Source organism: Pipistrellus hanaki (assembly GCF_964339955.1).
Source record: "Pipistrellus hanaki genome assembly, chromosome: 8".
Classification (NCBI taxonomy): domain Eukaryota; kingdom Metazoa; phylum Chordata; class Mammalia; order Chiroptera; family Vespertilionidae; genus Pipistrellus; species Pipistrellus hanaki.
In genome coordinates, this window is record NC_140510.1 from 60,087,409 (window position 1) to 60,114,633 (window position 27,225).

Genomic DNA, 27,225 nt, shown 5'->3' on the forward strand with positions numbered 1-27,225 from the left:
GAATTGAATAGAATATCCAGCCGAAACTGGTTTGGCTCAGTGGATAGAGCGTCGACCTGCAGACTGAAAGGTTCCGGGTTCGATTCCAGTCAAGGGCATGTACTTGGTTGCGGGCACATCCCCAGTAGCGGGGGTGCAAGAGGCAACTGATCAATGTCTCTCTCATTGATGTTTCTAACTCTCTATCCCTCTCTCTTTCCTCTCTGTAAAAAAAATCAATAAAATATATTAAAAGAAAAAAAAAAAAAGAATAGAGTATCCAGAAATCTACCCAAAGCATTGTGCTCAACTAATATTTGACAAAGGAGGCAAGAACATACAATGGAGACAAGACAATCTCTTCAATAAATGGTGTTTGGAAAAAGGGACAGATACATGCAAAAATAAAAAAATGAAACTAGACCACCAACTTACACCATACACAAAAATAAACTCAAATGGATAAAAGATCTAACCATAAGATGGGAAACCACACAAATATTAGAGGAATCCATAGGCAGCAAAATATCATATGCTGAAGCAATATCTTCACCAGCAGATGAGCGGATTACAAAACTATGGTACATTCACACAATGGAATAATATGCCGTGGTAAAAAGAAGCAATTCTTACAATTTGCAATAACATGGATGGAACTGGAGAGCATTATGGTAAGCGAAATAAGCCAGTCTAAGAAAGTTAAATATCACATGATCTCACTTATTTGTGGAATATAAATAACAACATAAAACGATGAAAGAAACAAACAAAAATCATATCCTTAGTCAGAGAAGCATCAATCAGATTGTCAAACCTTACAGGATAGGAAGGGGAGGATAAGGATAAGGGGAATTTTTTTTTTCCTTATCCTTATCCTCCCCTTATCCTTATCCTTATAAAAAAAATAAACCAAAGGACTTGTATGCATGCTTATAAGCCTAAACAATGGATACAGACATCAAAGTGGTGATGGCATGAGTGGGGTTGGAGGGCAATTGGGGGACAAGAATACATATGTAATACCTTAATCAATAAAGAAATATAAGAAATAACAACAACAACAAAAGAATAACAATCATGAAGAGTATGTCCTTAGACAATAAGGGAATTAAAATAATAATTAATTACAGAGAGCTATAATTGAAACTTCTTAAATATTTAGTGAGTGAAAATATATTTCTAAATAAGATGAGTGAAACAAAAATCTCAAGATAACTTTTAAAAGTTATTTGAACTAAATTAAAATGAACATGCATTTCATCAAAATTTGCAGAAAAAGCAGTGAATAGTGGGAAATATATTCTTTATCCTATCTAATAAAAGAGTAATATGCAAATTGACTATCACTCCAACACATAAGATGGCCACCCCTAAGTGGTCAAAGATGGCCGCCCATGTGGACACAAGATGGCCAGCACAAGATGGCTGGCAGGGGAGGACAGTTGTGGGTGATCAGGCATGCAGGGGAGGGCAGTTGGGGAGAGACCAGGACTTCAAGGGAGGACAGTTGGTGGGGGAACCAGGCCTGGAGAGGAGGGCAATAAGGTCTTCAGGAGAGAGCAGTTGGGAGGACCAGGCCTGCAGGGGAGGGCAATTGAGGGCATTTGGGCTGTTAGGGGAGAAGTTAGGCATTGATCAGGCTGGCAGGGGAGTGGTTGGGAGTGATCAGGCTGGCAGACAGCAGCAATTAGGGGCATTCAGACAGGCAGGCAGTCAGGTAGGCAAGTGGTTGAGAACCAGCAGTTCTAGATTGAAAGAGGGCAGTTGGACATCCCTCAAGGAGTCCCAGATGGAGAGGGTGCAGGATGGGCTGAGGGACACTCCTACCCCTGTGCATAAATCTCATGCACCTGACCTCTAGTATGCATATATTAGAAAAGAAGAAAGATCTAAAATAAAAATCTAAGTTTCCAACTTAAAAACACTAGAAATATAAGATCACAAAATGAACAATTTAAAACTAAAATAGAAGAAATAAAAAAATAAAAATTAATTAGAAAGAAATAAGTGAAACGAAACTAGGAAAACAATAGAGAAAAACACCCAAAACCTAAAGCTGGTTCTTGGAAAAGATTGATAAAATTGATAGGTCTTTATACAGTCTAATAAAAAAAAGAAAAGACAGAAATTACCAATATTGGAAGTGGAAGTAGGAACATCACAACTAATCTCATGACATTAAAAAGATAATGAAATCTATGAACAAATTTATGCCAACCAATTTGATAACAAATAGTATAGGCCAAATCTTTGAAATATACAAAGTACCAAAATTCACACAAGGAGAAATAAATCATTTGAGTAGGCTTCTACTCATTTGAAAAAAACGTGAATAAGTAATTCATAACTTTGAACGAAATATCAGGTCCTGGTTTTTTCAATGGTGAGGTCTACAAGCATTCGAGGAAGAACTTATGCCAGTGCTCCAAAATCTTATTCAGAAAATACAAGCAGATGGAACACTTCTTAACTCATAGAGTATGTCCTCAGACATTATCCAGTAATACAGTAACACCATAGCAGATAAAGGCAAGCTATAAACCAATAATTCTCATAAGTATTGATGCAAAAATCTTCAACAAAATATTAGTAAATTGCATCCATCAATGTATAAAATATTATACCCATGACCAAGTAAAATTTATTCCAGACATGTAAGGATGATTCAATATTCCAAATCAATCAATGTAATCCACTATATCCAGAGGCTAAAGAAGAAAAATAAAATGATGATATCAATTGGTATAGAAAATTTATTAGACAAAATCATACACCCACTCATGTAAAAACTAGAAATACTAAGGAGCTTTTTCCACTTGAGAGAAAATGTCCACCAATAACCTGTAGCTGATACTATACTTACTGTTAAGAACCTGCACTTTCCCTCTAAGATCAGAGGTATTCCCTTTTAAAAATTATATCCAACATTTTAATGAGGCATAGTAAGTTAAAAAAAAAAAAGAAAATAAAAGAAAAGGAAATTAAAAGTGTAAAGTGTGGGAAGGAGCAATAACTGTGTTTGCAGATGACATGATTGCCTATGTAGAAAATCCTAAAGGATTGACAAAAAAACATCTAAGACTAATAGTAAATATAACTAGGATGCAAGGTAATATTTAAATATTAGAATTTTTTCTATACACCACAATTAAAAAATTGGGATTAAATATTAAATAAAACAATACCATTTACAATAGCACCAATATAATGAAAACCCTAGGTTTGTACTATGTACATGATTTTAATGCAGAAAATTATTATAGAAAGAGAAAAATTTTATTTTTTAGAATAAGTAACTACTTTGGAATAGAGATTCAAAGTCTATTAATCAACTTAAAGTGTTGAACTGTGTGATAAAAGAAAACTCAAGTTAAATGATATGTTTGAGATATGAAAACCTAGGATGATATAGTTTTAAATTAAGTGCTAATAATTACAGAAATATTGATGAAAATGAATTTCAGAATTTAAAAGTAACACTGGTTGAGTGAAATCAGACCCTATGATACCTTATAAAACAGTACAAAAATCAAAAGAATAAAACATATTTATTTTTAGAGAGAAAAATCTAAGGAAAATAGTATGGATTTTTAAAAGTTAAAACAGGAAATAAATTATAAATGTTATATTATTTAAAACACTAAATGTGAATGAGGTCAGCATCAAGGGAGAATGAAGTAAACTACTTGGTTTCTCCCCTTAAAGTTGCAACAAGTTGGACAACTCTAATTCCTCAAAGGACTCCCTGATCAACACACAAATATGCCTGTGAGACCCACACGTTGGGACATGTGAAGGAGGGTGTATTGTAACTAGCAGAGCAGGCAGGACTGGGGGTAGGAGAGAAAGGAGTAGCAGATGCATCCAGGAACATGGTAGGGCCCCAGTAGACATGGTTCCGGCCGACGCTCTGAGAAGGATACCTTAGCTTCACAGACTTCAGGTAGGACAGAAGCCCATTTCCTGCCCCACCAGTAAACAGATCTCATGCTTCAAATGTAAATTGGTCATATAAAAGGAACATCCAGTCTGTTTTCCAGAAGTAAATCGACAGTCAAGAGAAGACTTGGCCTCTAATTTATATTGCTTTGCACTTTGGTCTGATACTAAGAAATAGCATTCTTTGGTGAAATTTTGAGTGCCAAACACCTACCCAGAATGCCCAGGGCTTTCCTTTGCAGAAGTTTCCTTTTGACTGTCCACATCATTCTGAATTCTGACTTTTATTAGGAATATGTTGGACAATGAAAAAATTTCTCTGGATTGTTTTTGGTAATATCTTTTGGATTCTACTTCCTTTTGTATCATTTCTCTTAATATAAAGAACTGTAAGCTGGGTTATGTTATCTCCCGACAGGTAATATAGCCCTTTTATTTACTGATCTTTGTACCCCAACCAGCTCCTGATATTTGGTAGAAGAACACCTTTACACATGTGCTTGCATCCTAATTTAAATACTATATCCACATGTAGATATAATGTACATAGCAGTTTAACCTCAAGGTTGCTGGAGTCGGCCCTGTGCCTGAGGCACTAATACAGAGTGTGTTCCCACTTAATCATGGGAACCTGATGCCAGGGTTAATGTGGATTACCTAGGACCCTTCCCTCAGTATTCATAGGGTGTTTTTATTTTGTCATTGTCGTGTGTGTGTGTGTGTGTGTGTGTGTGTGTGGTGTTTTTAATGGGAATCTTGTTTTAAAATGTAATTTTTAAAGTTTAACACAGAATGTTTTATTTGTTGTGTAGCGTATACAATAGAGAGGTACCTAAGAATTTTTTTGTTCTTTTCCTCGTAGGAACTCCTGAGTACTAGTGGTCCCTTCCCATAGTGTGCATTTGACTTTACTGTCAAAAACCAGGATTCTGTGGGTGAGGAACCATGGGGAGAGAAGAACGGGAAGGCCCTTGTGACTGGCCCTGGACATCACGCATCTGGCTTGCGGGGACGGTAGCAGGCCCTGCGTGTGAGCTGGTGCCTGTGCACCAGGTCTGGCTGGTGCCGAGGCCCCTCTGAGTGGAAAGGTACTCCTACCCGGTGCAAAGCCTCAGACTCACGAATCCCACCCGTCGCCTCTGGGGTCGTTTGCTGCTGTGGCCCCCGTAGGTTCACAAACTCTCGCGTGCTCGGCAGCCACCTGTGCGAATGGCTCCATCATGCTGACTGCGAGGGAAGGACCTTAGCGTCCAGCTGTCACTCCTTTCCTTTGCTCAATAGTAGATTTTGATTTGCCCCTCGCCACTGTGTCCAAAGATCAAGGAACGTCAGTGACATTGAAAGGACCAATAGAAACTCCTGGTGATGAAACTTCTTCCCATGGAAGCACACTACGACGACAGAAGGTCCCTGGGCCCTGTGTGGTCTTCACGTGGGGAACGGTGCGGGGATCAATGCGTGTGTGATTTGTTTATTGGGTTGGCTTGGCTTTTTTCTTTTTTTAATGCATCTTTCCCTCCCACATTACTAAATTTCTGTTTTTGAGAAATTGAGCCTCAAAGTGTAAAAAAATTGCCTCCATTCATAAGGTAGATGTTGTAAGCTTGACAGAGGTTGTGAAAGTGATGTAACTTTTACCTCTCTTCATCTTACAGTGCTCCTGGCCCACAGAAGAGAGCCCGGGGCGGGGGCGGGGTCAGGAGGAGGTGATTGTGAACAAAGGACTTTCTGTTGTTTTTGCATGCTTAATAGAAAAGTTCTCATTCCTTGGGAGATCATGGCCTTTGAATATGCACACGACCTTTGAATTGTGCCTACCTAATCATAGCAGGGACTTTGGCACCCAAGGCATCCTGAGTTTCTGGGAGTGTAGTCCTAATCCTCAGCCGTACTCTCAACTTTATTTTGCTAACCCATAATTGAACAACTGTAAATTACTGCTATATTAATGTTTTAAAGCACTGAGATAGTCTAATTCTAACTTGTAATTAATTATGTTTGCCAATTATCTGTTGGAAATAGATTTGTGTCTGGACAGCTATTGAAACTGTTAAATTGTACAGATATTATTCATGACAGCATTGTACTATGGAATGTGCTTAATAAAATACAAAAAGTTGACCTTTGTCCAATAAATTGCTAAGTAATGTCAATAAATCAAGTATGAGTATTAAAAAAAAGTGTACCGCAAAATGCAGACAGGGTCAATGCGGAGGAATAACACAGGAAGTGAGCAAGACGTTCCCAAGACACACTTAACATCACACAAACACCTAAAAAAATATAAAGCAACAGTGTGCTGAGGGGCTGATATAATTACACGGGGTTTATAGTCAGACTTGCAGAGCTGTTGAAGAAAATTAAAGCACTCCCTCAAAAATAAATACAATCAACTTTAAATTAGGATTAACAAAACATGAAAAACTATTAAAAATGAAACAATATTCATAGAAGAACTAGTTTTGAGACAGCCATAATGAACAGAAAGTCAAAAACTAGAGATGATTCATTAGGGACAGATAAAACTGGGAAGGCTAATATCGTACCAATGGAAAAATAGTTTTGCGCCATGATAAAAAAGAAACCAATATATTTTTTAAGATAATAGAGGAAAAGATTCCCCTGAAGTCAGGGTAGAACTGAACCTGCCATCTTAAAAACATGAAAAATGTGGTTAAAGATGGTGTCTATGGCATTCACCAGTAACTTTCCTTATCACTCTTATTTATTTACTAAATGCCTGATGCACAAAATTCATGCAAGAGTGGCCTTTCTTCCCCTGCTGCTGGCACAGGCTTCCCTCTGGAACCTGGGACCCAGGCTTCCCTCCAGCTGGAAGGCACCCAGGAGCCAGGCTTCCCTCACAGCCAGGGTGGCAGTTGGGGGGAGCAGGCCAGTGGGGAGGGAAGGTGTGGGCAAGCAGGCCAGCATGGGAGGAAGTTGAGGGTGAGCAGGCTATCATGAGGGGTAGTTGGGGGTGATCAGGCTGGTAGGGAGAGAATTTGGGGGTGAGCAGGCTGGTGATGGGGCAAGTTGGCAGTGAGTGGCAGGCAGGCCGAGTGATTAGGGGCAATCAGGCAGGCAGACAGGTGAGTGGTTAGAAGCCAGCAGTCCCAGATTGCGAGAGAGATCTCCGACTGCCAGTTTAGGCCTGATCCCGGTAACCCCACAGTAGGACATCCTTTGAGGAGTCCTAGATTGGAGAGGGTGTAGGCTGGGTTCCCGAATATGCATATGCACCCCACCCCTGCCTTCTCTCGCCCTCTCCCTTACATGAATTCTGTGCACCAGGCCACTAGTAAAAATATATTTTAAAAAAGAATGAGGGAGATCAGTATGTTTATTAAAGTGAAAGGACCTCTAATAAAATAATTGAAAATAACTAAAATATCTGACAATGCAAAATGCAATAAAATCCTAATTTTTAAAAAACAAGATACAAATTATGTATTTAGGAAAATCAGCTAGGTATATGTATAAATGCAGAGAAAGAGATATGCGCCCACAACACTCAATAGGACCAGGACTGCGAGTGGGTGGGTGGCAATGAAGGGGACTTTCCCCTCTCTCTCTTCTCTTGCTTGTTCATTTATAACTACATGAACAAAAGGAAAAATGTAATTCTTTGGTATTAAAAAAGTTAAGCATATTAAGTAATGTTATTTCTAACACATTATGAAAGAAAAAGATAGGATTTCTGGCCTTTCTCTTGTCAGAGGTATAATGCATTACAGAGCAGAAACTCAAAATAAAGATGAAAATACTCAGCCTGCACTAGCCTTTCATGTCTTGGCCCTTTCTTTTTCTTTTACTCCCTTAGCTCAAGATCCCTGGAGGGAGAGTCCAGAGCCCCAGCCAGAGATGGGAATAAACCTGGCACTGACCCGTCCTTAACTCAGGAATGAGACCAAGGCACCCAGAATTTTATATTTTCTAAAGTACTCTGTCTGAAAAAACCTAGGTGAAGGTAGAGGGGTCAGGAGGGAAATGAAAGGGTTCAGAGATCATAAGAAAATAACAAGTTGGATCAGAAAGGACAGCCGAGAACAGATGGCCTACAGCTGTAAGACAAGAGTCCTATGGGTTGTGGCAGCTGTACTCACACCAGCACCTGTCCTTCTGTAGTTTAAGATCTGATTCCTTCACTAGTATTCCTGCATTTCATTACATTCGACACGAGTGTTCTTGTAAAGCAGGATGAGGTCAAGATTTAGACGAGTGTCTAATGACACACACTAAAGCAGCAGCACAACCTGAGAGAAAGTTAAAGGAAGGGAGACAGAGACTGACCTGGTGCTGGGGTCGCTGCCCTTACTGGCCATCGCCTTGCCCTGGGCCCTTTCTGGGCCTGGAGCCCTCCTGTGTCCCCAGTCTGCGTCCAGTGTGGCTGCCCAGCCCTGAGCAGGAAGTGTACACAATTAATCACCTGGGGAGAGCTCCTCCCAAACGGGAATATTAGAAGTGAAACTAACTTTCTGAATATTTTCAGACATATTTTCCTCCTTCTGCCGCCCTACAGTAGTTCTCAGCCATCAGGACATGTGGCAGCAGAAATAGAGGACAAAAGGGAACAGTCTGGACCAGGAGGTAAGGGGAAGAAGCCCAAATGGAGGGTCAGGGCCAGCCCCAGGACTTTAAAAACATGAAAATAGCCTAGCTAAGGCTCCTGGAAACCTGGAGAGCAGGAGAGGCAGTGACTGAAAAGGGACAAGGGGCAGAGAAATCACAGAGGGAATGGACTTCCTTAGCTTCAGCAGGAGCAGCTTCCATTCAGACCACACTAGTGGACTGAGTCTCTGGCCTGGGGGAACCTGTGGAGACAGAGTATGTTCTAGAGGAGACAGAGAGTCCTGGACCTGAAAATTTAGGGGCAGGAGGAATCGGAGGCAACAGCATCAGTAGCCACTGGCCCACAGGATGAAGACCTGGCACCTCTGTGGATGCAGAAATGGAGAGGAGGAATCCCTGGGACGCAAGTGGGAGCACTCAGGCTCCACACCAATATCCCCTTCTGGGAAGTGGCCCATCAGTCAGCAGGACTCCTGGCCCCACTGCCTTCCCTTCTTCCTGTGGAGACTCTGAGGCTGGGAATTCTATGAAGGTGGGTCTGCTCCTTGGTGTTTCTCCCTGGGCTCATCCTGAGGGAGGGGCCAGGGCTCTGTACTTCTCTGAGCTCCAGTGCACCAGGACAGCGGTCTGGGGTGTGGGGCATGTGTGTAGTTGATTGGAGCGGCCTTTGGACCATGTGAATAAGCCCAGTTATGGGATTCAGATTGAGGAACTATTTTTTTACACACATCTAAACCATGTCCCCAGCTTTTATGAGGAAGAAAGCTGGTATTTTGCTCCCCATCTGCATCACGCTTTTGCCTGTTAGTTGGTTTGTAACTCAGGTGGAAAGACATGCATTTTGGGGAAGCAGGGGGAGGGCATGAATACCTTGAAAGGAGTCAAGAACCTGGGTGTACATCTTGCTCATTGTTTTCTTGTCCACTTGTGCCCTAGATGGGTAAAGAGGTGGGGAGTCATACCCCTGGCAATTGCATGGTTGTGTGGACTTGATGGCAATATTTGAGCTTTTAGGGACTTGGATTCTATGGAGCCCCTTTCCCCCACTTAGTAGAATCTTAGTGACTGGGTTTAGTGAGGGAACAGCTGTGGACTCCTGAATCTCTGTACACAGCTGGTAAGAATCCAGATGGGGAGAGTGGTCTTTTCTAGGAATTCATCAGCACCATTACCCACACAGGCCTTTGATACTGCCGGTGACGCAGCAGCCTCTACAGCTATGATCCTTTTGCCCTACCCACAAACCTGTGGACCCTGAGACCTCCATTTCCAAATGGGCACTGCTCCAGCAGCAGTAAATGCAACTTTCCCCCTCCCCAGCAGCAGAACTCCAGATACCACATTTGTGTGTTTCCAGCACCCAGGCATTCAGGACAGACACACCACTCCATAGGCAGTGCCTGGGAGAAACTGGGAGCCTTTGCTGGGTGTTATTTTGTACAAAGGTGTGTTGCCCCGCAGTAGAAATTCTGAATTCCCTCTTCCTGAATAACTGCCAATAGACACACCAGCTGTGTAACTTCAATGCCAGAGCCCCTCAGAGTGCCTCAGAGCTCTGCACTGGCAAATGCACCACAACAGTCACACATTTCCAATGGGCAAGCACCCTGAACCCATCTATCCACAGGGCGATAGTGGGAGCTGCTGTGAGTCCTTGCTGGGTGTTATCTTAGACAAAGAGGGACACACTCCTCCTGGCAATAGAAATTATGATTCCACTCACCTGGACACCTACCAACAACACTCCAGCTGTGTAACTTTAGCACCAGAGCCCTTCAGAGATCTGCTCTGGAAAATGCACCCCCCAATCAACATTTTCTTCAGGCAGGAACCCTGAGCCCATCTATTCACAGGGTGCTCTGGGGAGCTGCTGTGAGCCCCTTCTGGGTGTGATTCTGTACAGACAAGGGTGTGCAAGCACTGCAGTAGAAATTCTGAATTCCCTCTTTCTGAATAACTGCCCCCACACACCCCAGCTGCATAACTTCAATGCCAGGGCCCCTCAGAGTGCACCAGAGCTATGTGCCAGCAAACATACCACCACAGTCATGCATTTCCAACAGGCAGGCACCCTTAGCCCATCTATTCACAGGGCACTCGTGGGAGCTGCTGTGCGACTTTGCTGGGTGTGATCTTGGACAAACAGAGACACACTCCCTGAAGCAGTAGAAATTCTGAATTCACTCCTCCTGGATACCTGCTCACATTTGCCTCAATTATGAAGCTTCAGTGCCATGGCACTTCAAGTGCTTCAATGCCCCTTGCTGGCAAATGCACCACTGGTGCCCTTGTGAGCCACCACTGGGAGTGTTTGCATATCCACCACAAGTGCAGCAGCAAAAGCTGAGTCTGCCCACCCCATAACTATAGAACTCTGGACACCATAGTCACGCCTTTCAAGAGCACAGGTCTCCTGAGCCTCATCACTCCAACAGACAGTTTCTGGGTGCCATTGTGAGTCCCCACTGGGCAAACACATTTTCAATCAAGGCCACAAGACAGCAAAAATTGGGTCATCCCTCCTTCATGGCTACTGACTTCTAGACAACATGGTTGTACATTTCCAGCTCATAGTCCTACATCAAGAGAGCCCAAATGCTCAAGTAGGGAGCTACACTAGATTACCAAGCCCAGGAGACCTGAGAGATCACACCAGTAACAGCTTCCCAAAAAGAACGTGGTTAGCAAAGCAATGGGACCTACATTAAAACCTTACAGCAAAACATGGGGAAGACAAAAAAGCAATCCCTAAAGGAAAGAAAAAGAGGAATCACCAGAAAGGGAGCTAAATTAAATTGAGGCTAGCAACATATCGGAGAAAGAATTCAGAGTAATGATTATAAGGATGCTTAAACAGCTGGATGAGAAATACATACAACTCAATGATAAGTACACACAACTCAATGAGAATTATAAGGAACTGAATGAGAACATCACCAACATGAAAAGGAACCAAGAATGGCATAGCTATAATAAAGAACAAAACAGAAGGCTTAAAAAGTAGACTAAAAGAGGCTGAGGACCACATCAGCTAATTAGAAGACAAGGTAGGAAAAAACACAAACACAGCAGCAACTGGAAAGAAGACTTAGAATACTTAAAATGCAAGAAGAGAGCCTAAGCGAACTTTGGGACAACACAAAATGAAACATTTTCATAATAGGGGTACCAGAAAGAGAGGGAGAGAAGCAAGGAATAGAAAAAGTGTTTGAAGAAATAATGACAAAAAACTTCCCTGATATTGGCAAGAAAAAACTATGCAAGTCCAAGAAGTACACAGAGTCCCAGACAAGATGAACCTCAAAAGACCAACACCAAGACATAATTAAGTAGAAAAACACCAATGACAAAGTCAAAATCTTAAAGGTTGCCAGAGAGAGACAGAAAGTTACCTACAAGGGATCTCCTATTAGAATATCACCTGATTTCTCAACGGAAACATACCAGGTCAGAAGGGAATGGAATAAAATATACAAAATGATGCAAAGCAAGGGACTGAACCCAAGAATACTATACCCAGCACTGCTATCATTCAAAATTAAAGGTGGAATCAGGAGCTTCACAGACAAAAAAGGGCTAAGAGAGTTTATTACTACCAAGCCAGAAATGCAGAAAATGCTAATAGAACTGCTATAAAAAGAGAAAAAACAAAAACAAAAACAGAAAGGCAAGAAGAAATATAAATAGTAAGTACAAAAATGACAATAAGTACTTATCAATAATAGCTTTAAACATAAATGGATTAAATGCACCAATCAAAAAACACAGGGTAGTTGAGTGGATAAGAAAAGTTGACCCATATATTTGTTTTCTGCAAGAGACCCACTCAGAACAAAGTATTCACACAGACTGAGAGTGAAGGGATGGAAAAAATTTTATAGGCAAATGGAAAGGAGAAAATAGCTGGAGTTGTGATACTTATATCTGATAAAAAAGATCTCAAAGTAAAGGCCGTAACAAGAGATAATGAAGGCCACTACATAATACTAAAGGGAGCTATTCAACAAAAAGATATAACTCTGGTAAACATATATCCACTCAATATAGGAGCACCCAAATACATAAAACAACTTCTGGACAATATCGAGGGAGAGATCAATACAATACAGTCATAGTAGGGGACTTTAATACTCCACTGACACCACTGGACAAATCCTCTAAACAAAAAAGCAGTAAAGAAAAAGCAATCCTAAATGATTCACTAGATCAGATGGAGTTAATTGATATCTTCAGAACATTTCCCCAAAAAACTACAGGATATACATTTTTCTCCAGTGCACATGGAACATTTTCAAAGATAAACCACATATTAGGACACAGGCAAAGTTTCTTCAAATTCAAGAAGATAGAAATCATAACAAGCATCTTCTCAGACCATAATGGCATAAAACTAGAAATCAACTGCACCAAAAACAATTTAAAAAAATCAATCTCCTAGAGGCTAAATAGCATGCTATTAAACAATAACTGGGTTACCAAAGAGATCAAATAAGAAATTAAAAGCATTCTGAAAACAAATGACAATGAAAACACAACAATCCAAAACCTATGGGACACAATAAAAGCAGTCCTGAGAGGGAGGGAAGTTGATAGCTCTATATGCCTACCTCAAAAAACAAGAAAAAATGGTAATAAATTATCTAACCTTGCAACTTAAAGAACTAGGAAGAAAAGCTCACAGTAACAAGAAGGAAGGAGATAATAAAGATCAGACCAGAAATAAATGACAGAGAGACTAAAAAATCAATACATTAAGATCAATGAAACCAAGAGCTGGTTCTTTGAAAGGAGAGAGAAGATTGATGAACCTCTAGCCAGGCTCACCAAGAAACAGAGAGGTGAACAAAATGAACAAAGTCAGAAATGAAAGAGGTGAAGTAACAACTGATCCCACAGAAATACAAACAATTATAAAAAAAAATACTACGAAGAACTCTACTCCATCAAATTGGACAACCTTGATGAAATGGACACATTCCTAGAACAATACAAGCTTCCAAAACTCAATGAGGAAGATTTAAAAATCCTGAGTAGGCTTATAACTACTGATGAGATTGAAACAATATTCAAAAAACTTCCAGCAAACAAAAGCCCTGGACCAGATGGCTTCACTTGGGAGTTTTACTGAGCATTCAAAGAAGAAATAAAACCAATCCTCCTCAGACTATTCAAAAAAACTCAAGAGGAATGCACACTTCCAAACACTTTCTATGAAGCCAGCATTACCCTAATACCAAAACCAGATAAAGACACCAGAAAGCAAGATAATTACAGGCTAATATCCCTGATGAACATAGATGCCAAAATTCTCAACAAAATTCTTGCAAACCGGATCCAACATTCCATTAAAACGATCATACACTATGACCAAGTGGGATTTATTCCAGGAATGCAAGACTAGTACAACATCTGCAAATCAAACAATGTTATACATCACATAAACAAATTGAGAAACAAAAATCACATAAACATATCAATTGAATTAGAAAAAGCATTTGATAAAATCCAACACCCTTTCTGATAAAAGTGCTCAGCAAAGTGGGAATAGAGGGATCATACCTCAACATAATAAAAGCCTTTATGACAAACCTACAGCCAACATAATTCTCAATGGGTAAAAACTAAAACCATTTCCACTAAGAAAAGGAAGAAGACAGGGAAGCCCACTCTCACCACTCCTTTTTGACATAGTACTGGAAGTTCTAGCCATAGTATTCTGACGAGAAGAAGAAATAAAGGGCATCCAAATTGGAAAAGAAGTAAAATTGTCATATGATGAAGGACATATGATGAAGCAATTTCTTCACTGATACTTCTCCTAGGGAAATGGGAACTAAAGAGAAATAAATGAATGGGAGCACATCAAAATAAAAAGCTTCTGCACAGCAAAAGAAACTATCTACAAAACAATAAGAAAGCCCACTGTATGGGAGAACATATTTGCCAATGCTATCTCCAATAAGGTTTTAATCACCAACATTTAAAGGGAACTTAACAAAAGGAAGATAAACAATAAAAAAAATGGGCAATGGACCTAAATAGATATTTTTGAAAGAGGACATAAGGAAGGCCAAGAGACACAAGAAAACACGCTCAAAGTCACTAATCATCTAAGAGATGCAAATCAAAATTAAAATGAGGTACCATCTCACATCTGTCAGAATGGCTATCATTAACAAATCAGCAAATGACAAGTGCTAGCGAGGATTTGGAGAAAAAGAAACCCTCGTGAACTGCTGGTGGGAATGCAGACTGGTGCAGCCACTGTGGAGAACAGTATGGAGTTTTCTTAAAAAATTAAAAATGGAACTCCCATTTGACCCAGTGATTCCACTTCTAGGAATATATCCCAAGAAACTAGAAACACCAATCAGAAAGGACATATGCATCTGTATGTTCATAGCATCACAATTTACAATAGCTAAGATTTGGAAACAGCCTAAGTGCCCATCAGCAGATGAGTGGATTAGAAAACCATGGTACATCTACACAATGGAATACTACAGTGCTTTAAAAAAGAAAGAGTTCTTACCATGTGCAGCAGCATGGATCGAACTGAAGAGCATTATACTAAGTAAAATAAGCCATCAGTGAAAGAGAAATACCACATGATATCACTCATTTATGGATAATAAAGAAGAATATAACGTGGTGAACAAAAAGATTGATACAGAGGCAGACAAGCATCGAACAGACTGTCAAATTACAGTGGGATGGCTGGGGATGGTGGAGGGAGGTAATGGATCAACCGATGGACCTGTATGCATGCATATATACATAACCAATGGACACAAGACACTGGGGGGTGAAGGTATGTATGGGAGTGAGGTGGGGTGGTCAAAAGTGGGATATGGACACATGTAATACCTTATTCAATAAAAAAAAAATAAAACAAGGAAAAAATAATTTGTCTCCTTGGGGGATTGTCTTCCCCTTCCCCCACCATTAGGGCTCTCTGCCTCCTAGAGATATGAACCTCAATGTATTAGCCTCATCTAACTCTTATTGACTCAGATGCCCAACGGCTTGACTAAAACATCAGGTTGACCTTTTACAGGGTTCATCACATTTAATCCTGGGAATCTTGGTGGGATCTTGCTGCCTTCACGGGGACCAGGCATTTCCACATCAGACTTGCCTCATAAGAAAAAAGCAAGGCTGTAGATGTCAGTTCTGCTCTCAGGAAGGGGGAAGGAATGTTTCTTGGGAGTTACCTCGACCTGGGCTCTCCCAGATAGTCCCGGAGTGTTAGCTGGGCTGGGCACCACAAGAAGCTGGCATGTACCAGCGAAGAAAGCCATTGAATCAACAGTGAAATCCCACTCCAAATATTTCTGCAAGTTCCCACTTCATCCATTACTAGTCATGGTGACCCTTTCACACCTCATGGGCCACCAGTGAGCTACGGACCACGAGTTGATGACCACTGCTCCAAAGGTTTCTTTAAACCAGTGGTCCCCAATCTTTTGGACCTCACAGATCACCAGTTGGTGAATGTACTGAATCTTAGGATAGTCAAGTGATGCATATGTAGCGAGAAAAGTCGTGCACTTAGTTCATTCTGATTATCTCCACTCAGTACACAAGAGATGCCCATTGGGCAGTGGCCTTTGCTACTTTTGGCTTGTAAGTGGGTGCTTCTGTTGAGTGGAGGACCCATGGGTGGGACCGCAGAGTTCCTGAACAGAACAGAAGCAGTGGAGGTGGCCCCTGCAGCTTCATGAAGACTCAGTGGTTGTGAGACAGGAGTGGGATGTCAAAAGGAGGCTCCACCGTGAGAAAAGGATCAGTTAAACCAGCGTTTTTCAACCGCTGTTCCGCGGCACACTAGTGTGCCGCGAGATGTTGCCTGGTGTGCCGTAGGTGCAGACAAGACAAGAATTTTATAATTTTTCACTATTTTGTTTACTTAATATTTCATAATAAAGTAATTATAAAATACTTTCTTTGTGTTTATTTGATTCCTATTCAAGAGAATTACTTTATATATAGTCAATATAGGCACAGAGTTAAATTTTTTAACATTTTCTAATGGTGGTGTGCCTCGTGATTTTTTTCATGAAACAAGTGTGCCTTTGCCCAAAAAAGGTTGAAAAACACTGAGTTAAACTGTCCCTGCACAGAGAAACTCAGTGGGATACACTCAGAGAAGGATGAACAAAGGACTTCTGCCTAAATCAATAATTCCAGAATAGCGATTCTTATTGATTTCAATAAATTTGTTCCCTATCACTTAACAAGTTTTATTTATTTAGACTTAAAAATATATTTTTATTGATTTCAGAGAAGGGAAAGGGAGATAGAAATACCAATGATGAGAACCATTGATTGACTGCTACTGTACCCCCCCCACTAGGGAATGAGCCCCCAACCTAGGCATGCACCCTGACCAGGAATTGCTAGTTGACTGGTTTCTTTTTATAGTTTCTCTGTGTGGTTAAACTTCTCATTTGGTTTATTTATTTATTTATTAGTTGTCTTATAGTTCACTGAACTTCTTTAAGAGGATTATTCTAATTTTTTAGAATAATCCTCTTAAAGTTCACTGAACTTCTTATAGTTCACTGAACTTCTTTAAGAGGATTATTCTAATTTTTTTCTCAAACAACTTATATATCCTAATTTCTTTAAGGGTATTTATTAGAATTTATTAGTGTTTGTTTATTTTTTGTAGTGCAATGTTTCCCCGAATATTCATGATCCTTGATTCTTGTGTTGGTATCAGTGCATATAAGTAAGCAATCTCCTCTCACAGACTTTACAGGTTCACTTCACCAGGAAAATGCCTTCATCAGACAGTTAGGGTTGGAATACTATACAGGAATAGCTGGTAGCACCCATGGGAAGATGTTATCAGGATCTCAGTTGGGAAGGCTAGTGACTGTGCTCTGAGGTTGGTGTTTGGATGATGGCTGAGCTCTGTGGTTTGGTGGATTTGCAGGTTGAGCTCCCTGATCAGGCACAACTGCTGGCTGTACTCTGTGGCTTGATGGGTGCACTTGCTGAGCTTTGCGATCACCTGTTGTTGAGTGAGGTTTCAGGCTGTGTTTTGTGGCATGGTGGTGCCATTAGTTAGACTCTGTAATTTTTCAGGGTTACAGGCTGGGCTCTGCAATCGCTCCTTGTTGGGTAGAGTTTCAAGCTGTGTTCCCTAGCCTGCTGGTGTCTCTGGCTAGACTTAATGCTCAGTTGGGGCTACTGTACAGGCTTCACACGCATACTGGGTCTTAGATTGTGACCTGAGATCTGGTGATGCCAATGGTTGCTCCCTGAAGTTGGGTAGTTATAGGGTGGGCTTCACAATAAGTGAACTTTCTGGCTGTTCTCTGATGCTGGACATGGTTATTGGCCAAATTTTCTGATTGAGAGGGGCCTCCAATGACATACTGCTTTGGATGGGGATAGAGACTGTTCCATGTTGGGCAGAGTCACCTCCAGGCTCCCTCATTGGGTAGAGCTACAGGCTATGCTTCATGATTGTTTGGGCTTACTGCTAAACTGCCTGAATTGGTGAGGGCATAGGCTATATTAGTCAATTGGATAAGGCCATTCACACTACAGATAGAGTTAGAGATCTGTTTGCATGGATCACCTGAACCATCAGCTTGTTACCATGGCTATCTGGGTTCTCTGGGTGAGCTTTCTAAAGGAGCAGGACTGGCTGGCCAGCAATGGTCAGTGGTTGTTTGTAGGAGTGAATCCTGGAAAAACTATGCTATAATATAAAATATGGATGGGGATGCCTATTTCAACCACCTGATCATCAATATGTAATCTCTTTTGATGACCTATTGTTGCCCATTACACAAATGACTCATCTTTCTGTGACAGGTAGTACATGTTGTCCAGACCTGAAGTTCTGTTGGAGTAAACTATCTCTTCAGCTAGCAGGCTCATCTGGATTATTTCTTGCTTGGTCATGCTGAGACAACTCAGCATAATTTTAGTTTAGGCATATGGAGGGGAGGGGGGAGGATAAAGAAGTGGTCTATCTTCCAACAGGGACAGGGATCTCTTTTGCAGGACAGTGGGTACAGAAGGATCTAGAGTTCAGAGTTTTCAGATGCATTACTTAGAAAGCCCCATTCTGAGTTTCAGGGCTTGGTGTTTTCTTTCTCAGGGATTGGGCACATGAGTCCAACATGAGCTTAGAATTCAGTCTTCTCTGAAGTTCTGTTGTTCGTTCTTTCTTTCTTTCTTTCTTTCTTTCTTTCTTTCTTTCTTTCTTTCTTTCTTTCTTTCTTTCTTTCTTTCTTTTTTTCCTCCTCCTCCTCCTCCTCCTTCTTCTTCTTCTTCTTCTTCTTTTTTTTAAAATATATATATTCCTCACCCAAGCACATGCTTAGACAGAGGAAGGGGGAGAAAGAGACACAGAGAGAAATATAGATAAGAGAGAGAAACATCTATCAGTAGCCTCTTGTACACGTCCTGACCCAGGACCTAACACATAACCCAGGTATGTGCCATGAGGCAAACCTTTCTCTGCACAAGAGGATGCTCAACCTACTGAGACACTCTGGCTTGGCAGAAGTTTTAATCCTTAAAATTAGGACCTGCACCCGGCCTTCCATATTGTTTACCTTCCACATGCAGGTGGTAATTGATATATATATATATATATATATAATTTGTCATGTACTCTTTTTAACACTTTAAATGAGCAAATGAGCTTAGAAATAGCCACCTAGCTAGGCTGGTGTGGTTCTGGTTGAGCATGGAGCCATAGTTCAATTCCTGTTCCGGGAATGTGCCTGTGTTATAGGCTCAATCCCCAGTAGCAGGTAGTCATACTATGATTCTCATCATTGATGTTTTTATATCTCTCTCCTTCAACTTTCCTCTCTCTGAAACTAATAAAAGCATATGTAAAATAGTTTTAAAAAAAGAAATAGCCATCTTCTCACACTGTTCTTATAGTTACTATTTCTTTGTAAATATTAGACAATTGCCTCAATACCGTTTCCCAATATCTCATTTATACAGGTGAATGTGTTCTGCAACTGCACTGTTTTAGTACCTCATGGACTATCAACATTCCCCCTCTTGCCAGCTGGCTAGACAGTGATCCAGCTCAGAACTCCAAGCTTAGGTCTGGCTTGCTAGATCATAATGTGAAGTTGGGTTCCCTGAAAGCAAAGCCTAAGACAAAGTCTCTTTAGTCATTGATTTATTGTGAGAATTTTCTCAGGAGGTGGTGGGATAAGGGAAGCAGAACACTGTGCTGGGAAATGCGAAGCAAGGATGTAGTCATAGCTGGAGACTAGCTCAGCCATGGGGAGCACAGGAACACAAATCACTCCACATGGCTGGTTCAACCTTGGTGCTGGGAACCAACTCCAGCACAAAGAGATTTAACATTTGAGTGAATCTGTCTCCAGTTGGCCCATATTGATACAGTGAGGGGAGATGGCATAAGCAGCCAATGCCCATAGCAGCTGGGGGATGAGAAATCTGCCTGAAAGCAGGATTTTCCAGGGTATCAACAGCATCCACTACCAGGGAACTCTTCTGATTCTTTACTGAATAGAAAAGACTTCTTTGAAATTCTTCTCAAATTCCTCTTCTGTTAGAACAGAGTCATTGTGCTGGGGGGAAAACACACACAGACAAAAATAATGACAACATCGTTCTTATTAGACAATGTGCAATGGAAAATGATCAGAACTCTTATTTTAAACACCTAAGTTACATTAAGTAGGTTAAGTTTAAAAACTCAAGCAGCTAAGCCCGGCCAGTATGGCTCATTGGTCGAGCATCCACCTATGAACCATGAAGTCATGGTTTATTTCTGGTAAGGGCACATGCCAGGGTTGTGGGCTTTTTTCCCAGTGTGGGGCATGAAGGAAGGAGCTGATCAATGATTCTTTCTCATCATAGGTGTTTCTATCTCTCTCTCCCTCTCCCTTTCTCTTTAAAATTAATAAAAATATATTAAAAAAAAACACAACAAAGCAAAAATCTTAACCACCTAAGAGTATCTTTTGTTTCCTAACAGCATGATTCAGCTTTGTGGTCTAGGCAGAAATGGGAAATCATAACTACACAGATGATTCTTAATCATTGGCTTTTGTTCATTTATTTTAGTGAAAGTTAGAAAAGTAATCTAAGCCTTAGTGATAATCAAATATTACAGATGTATAATCAATGATCTTCCTTTTACATTATCAATTCTATTCCCCTCTGGTGATATATTATATGGTTCATTTACATGCAAAGAAATCTGCAGTTTGGGGCCTCTGAGAGGTCTGATTGAATATATTTGGGGGAGAGATAAAAAGGATAACATGACTTTAGGAAGTAATTTTCTCCTTAGGTTTGGAACAGGGAGGGCATCACTGTTCTCAATGGGAACCTGTCACCTTTGAGGAGAGGAGTAAGCTCTCAGGGGCCTAGAGTCTGGTTGCAGGGACAACTCCTTATTCACTGTTGCTCTCTCTGGTGAGCTTAAATCCTCAATTAAAAAACCCAGCCACTCCCTGAATCCTTGCTTGTATAGGTTTCCCATTGGATGATGGAAACTCTAAAACCTCCCAGTATCAGGAAATGCAGGGAGAGTGACTCAATTTGTAGAAAATGAAATATATGTATGGAGAGCCACTTACCTTAGAATCCTGACATATTTTTTTCATGTCAACCACTAACCCCTTCACTTTGGAAAAACATCCTCCATTTAGTTGATTCTTGATTTCATCCAATTTCCTAAGTGTCTCTAGGCATTGAGTAGCCTTTTGAATCTGGTGAAAAATATATTAATAGAAGCATTATTGAGAAAGTTCAATGTCTACATTTTGTAAATTTTTATAACATCTAGAGGAAATACAAGGTAAATGGAAAGACAGCTCACATGCTTTCCCATACATGGGCTTCATATCACAGATCCCACAGTGACCATGTCAAGGTGGGGTAACATTACAGAAGTTTGAAATCATGGTTTGTTGTTGTTACTCACATAATGTTCATCTGGAATATTCTGGAAAATGTTTTTCTCTAAATGACAATAGAGCTTTAGGAGGAGGAACACACATTTCTGCAAAAGAAGGAGATTGTGAATGAAAAGCAGCTTGGCGAGAATGAGCCCATATGCATGCCCTGACAGATGCATGATCACAGTAGACTCCTGGAAGTTTCCCCAAACAGGGATTGCTCTTGTACAGTAACATGTAACAGCTGAGTAGTTGTTTTTTTCTTTTTAATTTTGCAAACAGGTTCTGATGAATTTTCAGAGTGGTTGAGGTATGGTCAGAAGAGCACACACCCTTTGCAACTCTTGCCCTCAACCCTGACTGTTTGACTTCTCATGTGAGTAGAAAGGAGATGTTTTGGATCAAATCCAACTCACCGACTTCTCTTTGGGCCCCATCCGTCTCGCTATGATCTCAGCATAGTTGGCATGTTGTGGATTTCCTGGAGCCCCTGCCATTTTGCAGAAGGTACATATCCAATCCTTACTGAAATGTCAGATATTAGTGAGTAAGGCAAGCCTAGAAACCCCTTTGTTCCCACAGCTGCCACTGGTCTCCTTCCAGGAATGGCTGATGGGCACAACCAGGGAATGAAGGATCACCCCCCCAGAAGCTCTAGCACTCTTATGTGATAATCTTGGACCCTAGAGTAACAGCAGGGGGTCTATTGGGTGGAAGATGGTGTCTGGGTGAGTGATGGGATCCCCTTTCACTTTCTGAGATGCTGGGAGCAAAAGGAGCTCCACCAAGCCTGAGTGTCAGAGAGCGGGCCTTAACCTTTCGGGCCCTTGTGTCTCTATTAGCCTCTTGAGAACATGGAAAAATGAGGAAAAATGTCCTTGTTTGCTGCCTTTCCTGAATAAGCACAGAACACAAATAACTGGCACTGGCCCTCCTGTGTACAGGAGTCCAAGGTGGGAAAGTTCTGGAAATAGTGGTATGTAGATAAAAGACCCAGCCACTCATTTCAACCTCTTAGGGGAGTGAGGGGAATACTACCCTCCTATTGACAGTATTTTTAAACAGCTCCCACATCATATCGTTGGACACTGTAGTTTTGACCCTGCTCTTTCCCCATCAGACACAAAAAGAGACTTTGCAATGGGAGTGTGTATGGCAGGAAGAAGGTCCATAGTAGGAGAAGGGTGTGCATCTCACAAACCTCTCAGGATCCACAGGTGGGATGTGACAGTACTCATGAAAGAAGCTGAGACAAAAACTGCATTTGAAGAGCTTTCCTTCATCCCAACAGATCTTGCATTTCACTGCGTTTTCAGGCTAGAAGGTAAAACAATGTCTGTATCCCCAGTGAGACCTTGAAGACCAGCGCTGTGGTAATCTGGAACTCATTGCCTTTGTGGGAACCCGCATGAACAGTTATGTGTTTCCCCCTGAGCTGTGAACCAACTGCATGGAGTGGACATTTCAGACAAAAAAATTCTTGGTTGTGGTGAAGTTAGGAAGAGTGGCCTGGGTGACCAGAAAAGGTTTTCCTATAAAACCGGAGTCTCTATGCCCTGGTTTGGCTCAGTGGATAGAGTATCAGCCTGCAGACTAAAGGGTCCCAGGTTTGATTTCAGAAGCTGTGCCGGAGGCAGCTGATCAATGTTTCTCTCTCATTGATGTTTCTAACTCTCTATTCCTCTCTCTCCTTTCCTCTCTGTAAAAAAAAAAAAAAAAAAAAAAAATTAAAAACAAGCAACAAACAAAGAAAAAACCCAAACAAACCAGATTCTCTAACACAGAAAGACTAGCTACAAAAAAAGAGCTTGATTTTTATAGAAATGTGAACCATTGTATTACTTTGCAACTAAAACAAGGTCCTGGAACAAAATGATTTACCTGAACCAGAATGACTAAAATGACACAAGGAAAGGTGGTTTAATGAGAAACCGATAAGATGCAATAAACTTCTAAGACAGTTTTACATCCTATTTTCTTGACTGAAGGTTCCCCATGAGTTGAAGGGCCTGGTAGGAGTTCCTGGCCTGTGGGTTCTGTACCTGGAGGGCCCCTGGACCTGTGACAGTGTCTTTGAGTTGGAAAGACCACAGGCACAGATGACAAGCTCGTGCCAGGGAGGATAGAGCTCTTTGGCACTAGTACCCTGGGAAGATGTCCCCTGACTCAGTGTGGCATGTAAGATGGGGAGGCTCCATTTCTGAATGGCCAGAGAGAGTGAAATTGCTTTGTTCTATAAACAGAATATGAAGGGACCCCCTTAAACAATTGATACTAGATTTCTTACCATTCTTAATGTATGGCCTTAAACCATGTTTAATTTCATTTGAAGAAGATAAAATTCGATAGTATTGCCATCCAAATCCTGTGGCATAACTTCTACTCATTGAACCCAACCAAATTTATAGAGCAGATATGAGGATAAACTGTGTTATATACGAACATGTATTCATGAGAAATAGCTGGCCTGTGATTGAGCCCTTTCCTAACCAAGAAAATGCATTGTAAGGACTAACATTAAAGTTCAATATTATGTGCTGCTGTGACATTTGAGAAGGTAAAATTGAGAAGGCCTTGAACAGCCTATCTGCAATTTCCCCTCCCGAATCTGCTCTCCTGGATAAGGTCCCACAGCTAAACAATGCTCCTTGTCAAGGAGCCACGTGTAACCCTGCTCAGCCTGGAATAACAGGTTTCAGTTCCCTGTCAGCCATGGAATTATTTAAACAAGCATGCCATAACCTCCCAGGGAAACCAGGGGATATCCCACTCTGCAGAACCCCTGTTTGTTCCCTCTGTTCCTGGGGGAAACCTTGGTGAGGCCTGCATGGCTAGCACTGCCCTCCTTCTTGGTTTAGGAGTATATGTGACTAATAAACATCTGTCAATCCATCTCCAGTGACAGGTGCCATTACCTGCTGTCCCCCAAACTGTGTGGTAGACATCTCACCTTCCTCAATGATGTGAAAAGGAGGTGATTAAGCCAGAAAACCACTTATTGCTTTCTTTCAAATGAGAATCATCATTTACATATGAATCAGGAACAATCAGGAACTATATTTGCTCATGGTTGCTTTCCTGGTTCTGCCTTCTGAGAGAATACAGAAGATTATGGGTTGCTGGATAGATAGAAACATCCTGTCTAATCCATTGTCTATTGGAGAAATTCCTACCCTCTTGTGACCATCTCAGGTGACACAAATGAGACTGGCTTGGAGACTGGCCCACCCATTGATGAGTGCTGGGGGGAGGCAAAGTGATTCATTGAGGAGCAGGAGGAGGCAGGGATGACAGTATCCACCTTTCTTTGCCATGACCATTTCTCCTTTCTCTAAACACTTGGGGTCGATGCCATCACTCTCCTGGGTTTAGTCAATTAGCCTCACTGCTGTACATTTCATAGAATGAAAAATAATATAAAACAATAGCAGAAAATAAATATGCTTTTAGTTGCCTATCTCATGAAATAGTGTATGGTTTCATATATGTCCCAAGATGGACTCAGTACTAAACCTGGTTCATCTGGGTGAGGGTGATCAAATTTTGATTCATCAGATTTTATTAAAGTTATTTAAAAAATCTGGTCTGAGATAAAGATGAGCCTGTGACCTTATTAAGAAATATCTTTTTATATTCCATAATTATGTCTGCTTTTATAAAATGGTCACCCTGACAATTTCTGCATCTATAGCTAAAATTCAGCTTTGAGATCTATTTTGATGATTCTTTATTATCCTCATCTCAAATGGTTTACCATTCAAAGATGACCTTGCATTTTACCTAATATTCAATGTAACAAATCTGAAAGCACATACAAAATAAATAAATTAATTAATTAAATAAAATGAAGGGAGGAGCTAAGGGAAGAGGCAACAATGTTAATTACAACTGAGAAACCATAAAAGAGATGATATAACATCCTATATAATAAAGAGGTAGTATGCAAATTGACTGTCACTCCAACACACAAGATGGTTGCTCCCATGTGGTCAAAGATGGCTGCCCCCATATGAACATAAGATGGCCACCACAAGATGGCTGGTAGGGGAGGGCAGTTGTGGGAGATTAGGCCTGCAGGGAAAAGCAGTTAGGGGTAACTGAGTCAGCAGGGGCGGGAAGTTAGGGGTGACCAGAACAGCAAGGGAGAGCAGTTAGGGGCAACCAGGCAGATGGGGGAAGGGGACCAAGCTTGCAGGGGAGGGCAGTTAAGGATGATCAGAATGGCAAAGGAGGGCAGTTACAGATGACCGGGTCAGAAGGGAAGGGCAGTTAGGGGTGACCAGGACAGCAGGGGAAATCAGTTAGAGGTGACCAGGCTGTAGGGGAGGGCTGTTAGGGGCAACTGGGGCTGTAGGGGAGGGCAGTTGGGGGTGACCAGGCCAGCAGAAGAGGGCAGTTGGGGGTGACCGGGTCAGCAGAGGAGGGAAGTTGGGGGCTACAGGCCTACAGGGAAGGACAGTTGGGTGGGACTAGGCTTCCAGAGGAGAGCAGTTAGGGGTGACCAGGTCTACATGGAAGGGCAGTTGGGGGCAACCAAGCTTGAAAGGGAAGACAGTTAGGGGCGACCAAGTTAGCAGAGAGGGCAGTAAGAAGTGACCAGATTGGCAGGGGAGGGCAGTTAGTGGTGACCGGGCCAGCAGGGGAGGGCTGTTGAGGGCAACCAGGCCTGCAAGGGAGGACAGTTAGGGGTGACCAGGTTGGCAAGGGAGTGGTGAGGGTTTGATTAGGCTGGCAGGCAAAAGAAGTTGGGACAATCAGGCAGGCAGGCAGGAAAGCAAGCAGTTGGGATCCAGTAGTCCTGGATTGTAAGGGAAATGTCTGACTGCCTCTTCAGGCTTGATCCCACTAGGATCATGCCTAAACGGGCAGTCGGACATCTCTTGAGGTGTCTCAGATTGGAGAGACTGGGCTAAGGGACACAAACCTCCCTCCACGTTCACAAATATTGTGCACTGGGCTTCTGGTATATATTTAGCTATGTAATAAAAAGTTGTATATTTTATCCTTAGTTTTCATTGTCCTCGGAGATATATTGGTAAACATATTGCTACGAGAGATGTCTGAAGTTTTGTTGCCAATTATTTCTTCTAAGACTTAAGGTTTTATGTCTTACACTTAAGTCTTTTATCCATTTTGGATTTATTCTAGTGAATTGTGTAAGTTGGTGGTCTAGTTTCCTTTGTTAAATATTATTGAGCATAGTGGCTTGGGTTGATTTCTGATATATTCCATTGATCTACATTAAAATAAAAAGCTTCAGTACTTCAAATGAAATCATCAACAAAATAACACTATATGGAAGAACACATTTGCAAATGATATATCCAATAAAAGGTTAATCTCCAAAATATATAGAGATCTCATACAACTTAACAAAAGGAAGCCAAATAATCCAGTTAAAAATGTCAAATGACCTAAATAGACACTTCTCCAAAGTGGACATATAGAAAAATGCTCAAAGTCACTAATAATCTAAGAGATGTAAATCAAAATGATAATGAGATATCACCTCACACCTGTCAGAATGGCTATCATGAATAAATCAATAAATGTCAAGTATTGGCAAAAAATGGAACTCCCATCTGACCTAGTGATTCCACTTATAGGAATATATCCTAAGAAACCTGAAGCATTCATTAGAAAGAATACACACATCCCTGTGTTCATAGCAGAACCATTCACAATAGCTAAGATTTGGAAACAGCCCAAGTGATCATCAGCAGATAAGTGAATAAAAAAACGGTGGTACATTTACACAATGGGATACTATATGGCAATAAAAAAGAAAGAACTCTTACCATTTGCAACAACATGG

At 41.2% G+C, this 27,225-nt stretch overlaps 2 protein-coding genes and 1 long non-coding RNA gene across 3 annotated transcripts in view; 1 reads left to right on the forward strand and 2 right to left on the reverse strand.

The window, feature by feature from the left end:
• The window catches only part of LOC311626443 (nuclear body protein SP140-like protein), a 56,346-nt gene extending 47,990 nt beyond the window's left edge, over nt 1-8,356 (reverse strand). The window contains exon 1 of the mRNA XM_084891840.1: nt 8,209-8,356. Within this exon, the coding sequence (XP_084747966.1) occupies nt 8,209-8,240 (32 nt within the window). The 5' untranslated portion in view covers nt 8,241-8,356. The remainder of the gene's footprint in view (nt 1-8,208) is intronic.
• A 204-nt stretch (nt 8,357-8,560) lies between these two features.
• Nucleotides 8,561-27,172, forward strand: LOC311626470. The gene is made up of 2 exons (XR_014795686.1): nt 8,561-9,019; nt 21,693-27,172. It is a non-coding gene; the product is annotated as an uncharacterized lncRNA (long non-coding RNA).
• Nucleotides 19,638-27,225, reverse strand: part of LOC311626444 (nuclear body protein SP140-like protein) — a 42,268-nt gene continuing 34,680 nt past the window's right edge. The window contains exons 9-13 of the mRNA XM_084891841.1: nt 22,612-22,727; nt 21,827-21,935; nt 21,437-21,514; nt 21,090-21,221; nt 19,638-20,072 (exon numbers count right to left, since the gene is read on the reverse strand). Of these exons, the coding sequence (XP_084747967.1) occupies nt 20,004-20,072; nt 21,090-21,221; nt 21,437-21,514; nt 21,827-21,935; nt 22,612-22,727 (504 nt within the window). The 3' untranslated portion in view covers nt 19,638-20,003. The remainder of the gene's footprint in view (nt 20,073-21,089; nt 21,222-21,436; nt 21,515-21,826; nt 21,936-22,611; nt 22,728-27,225) is intronic.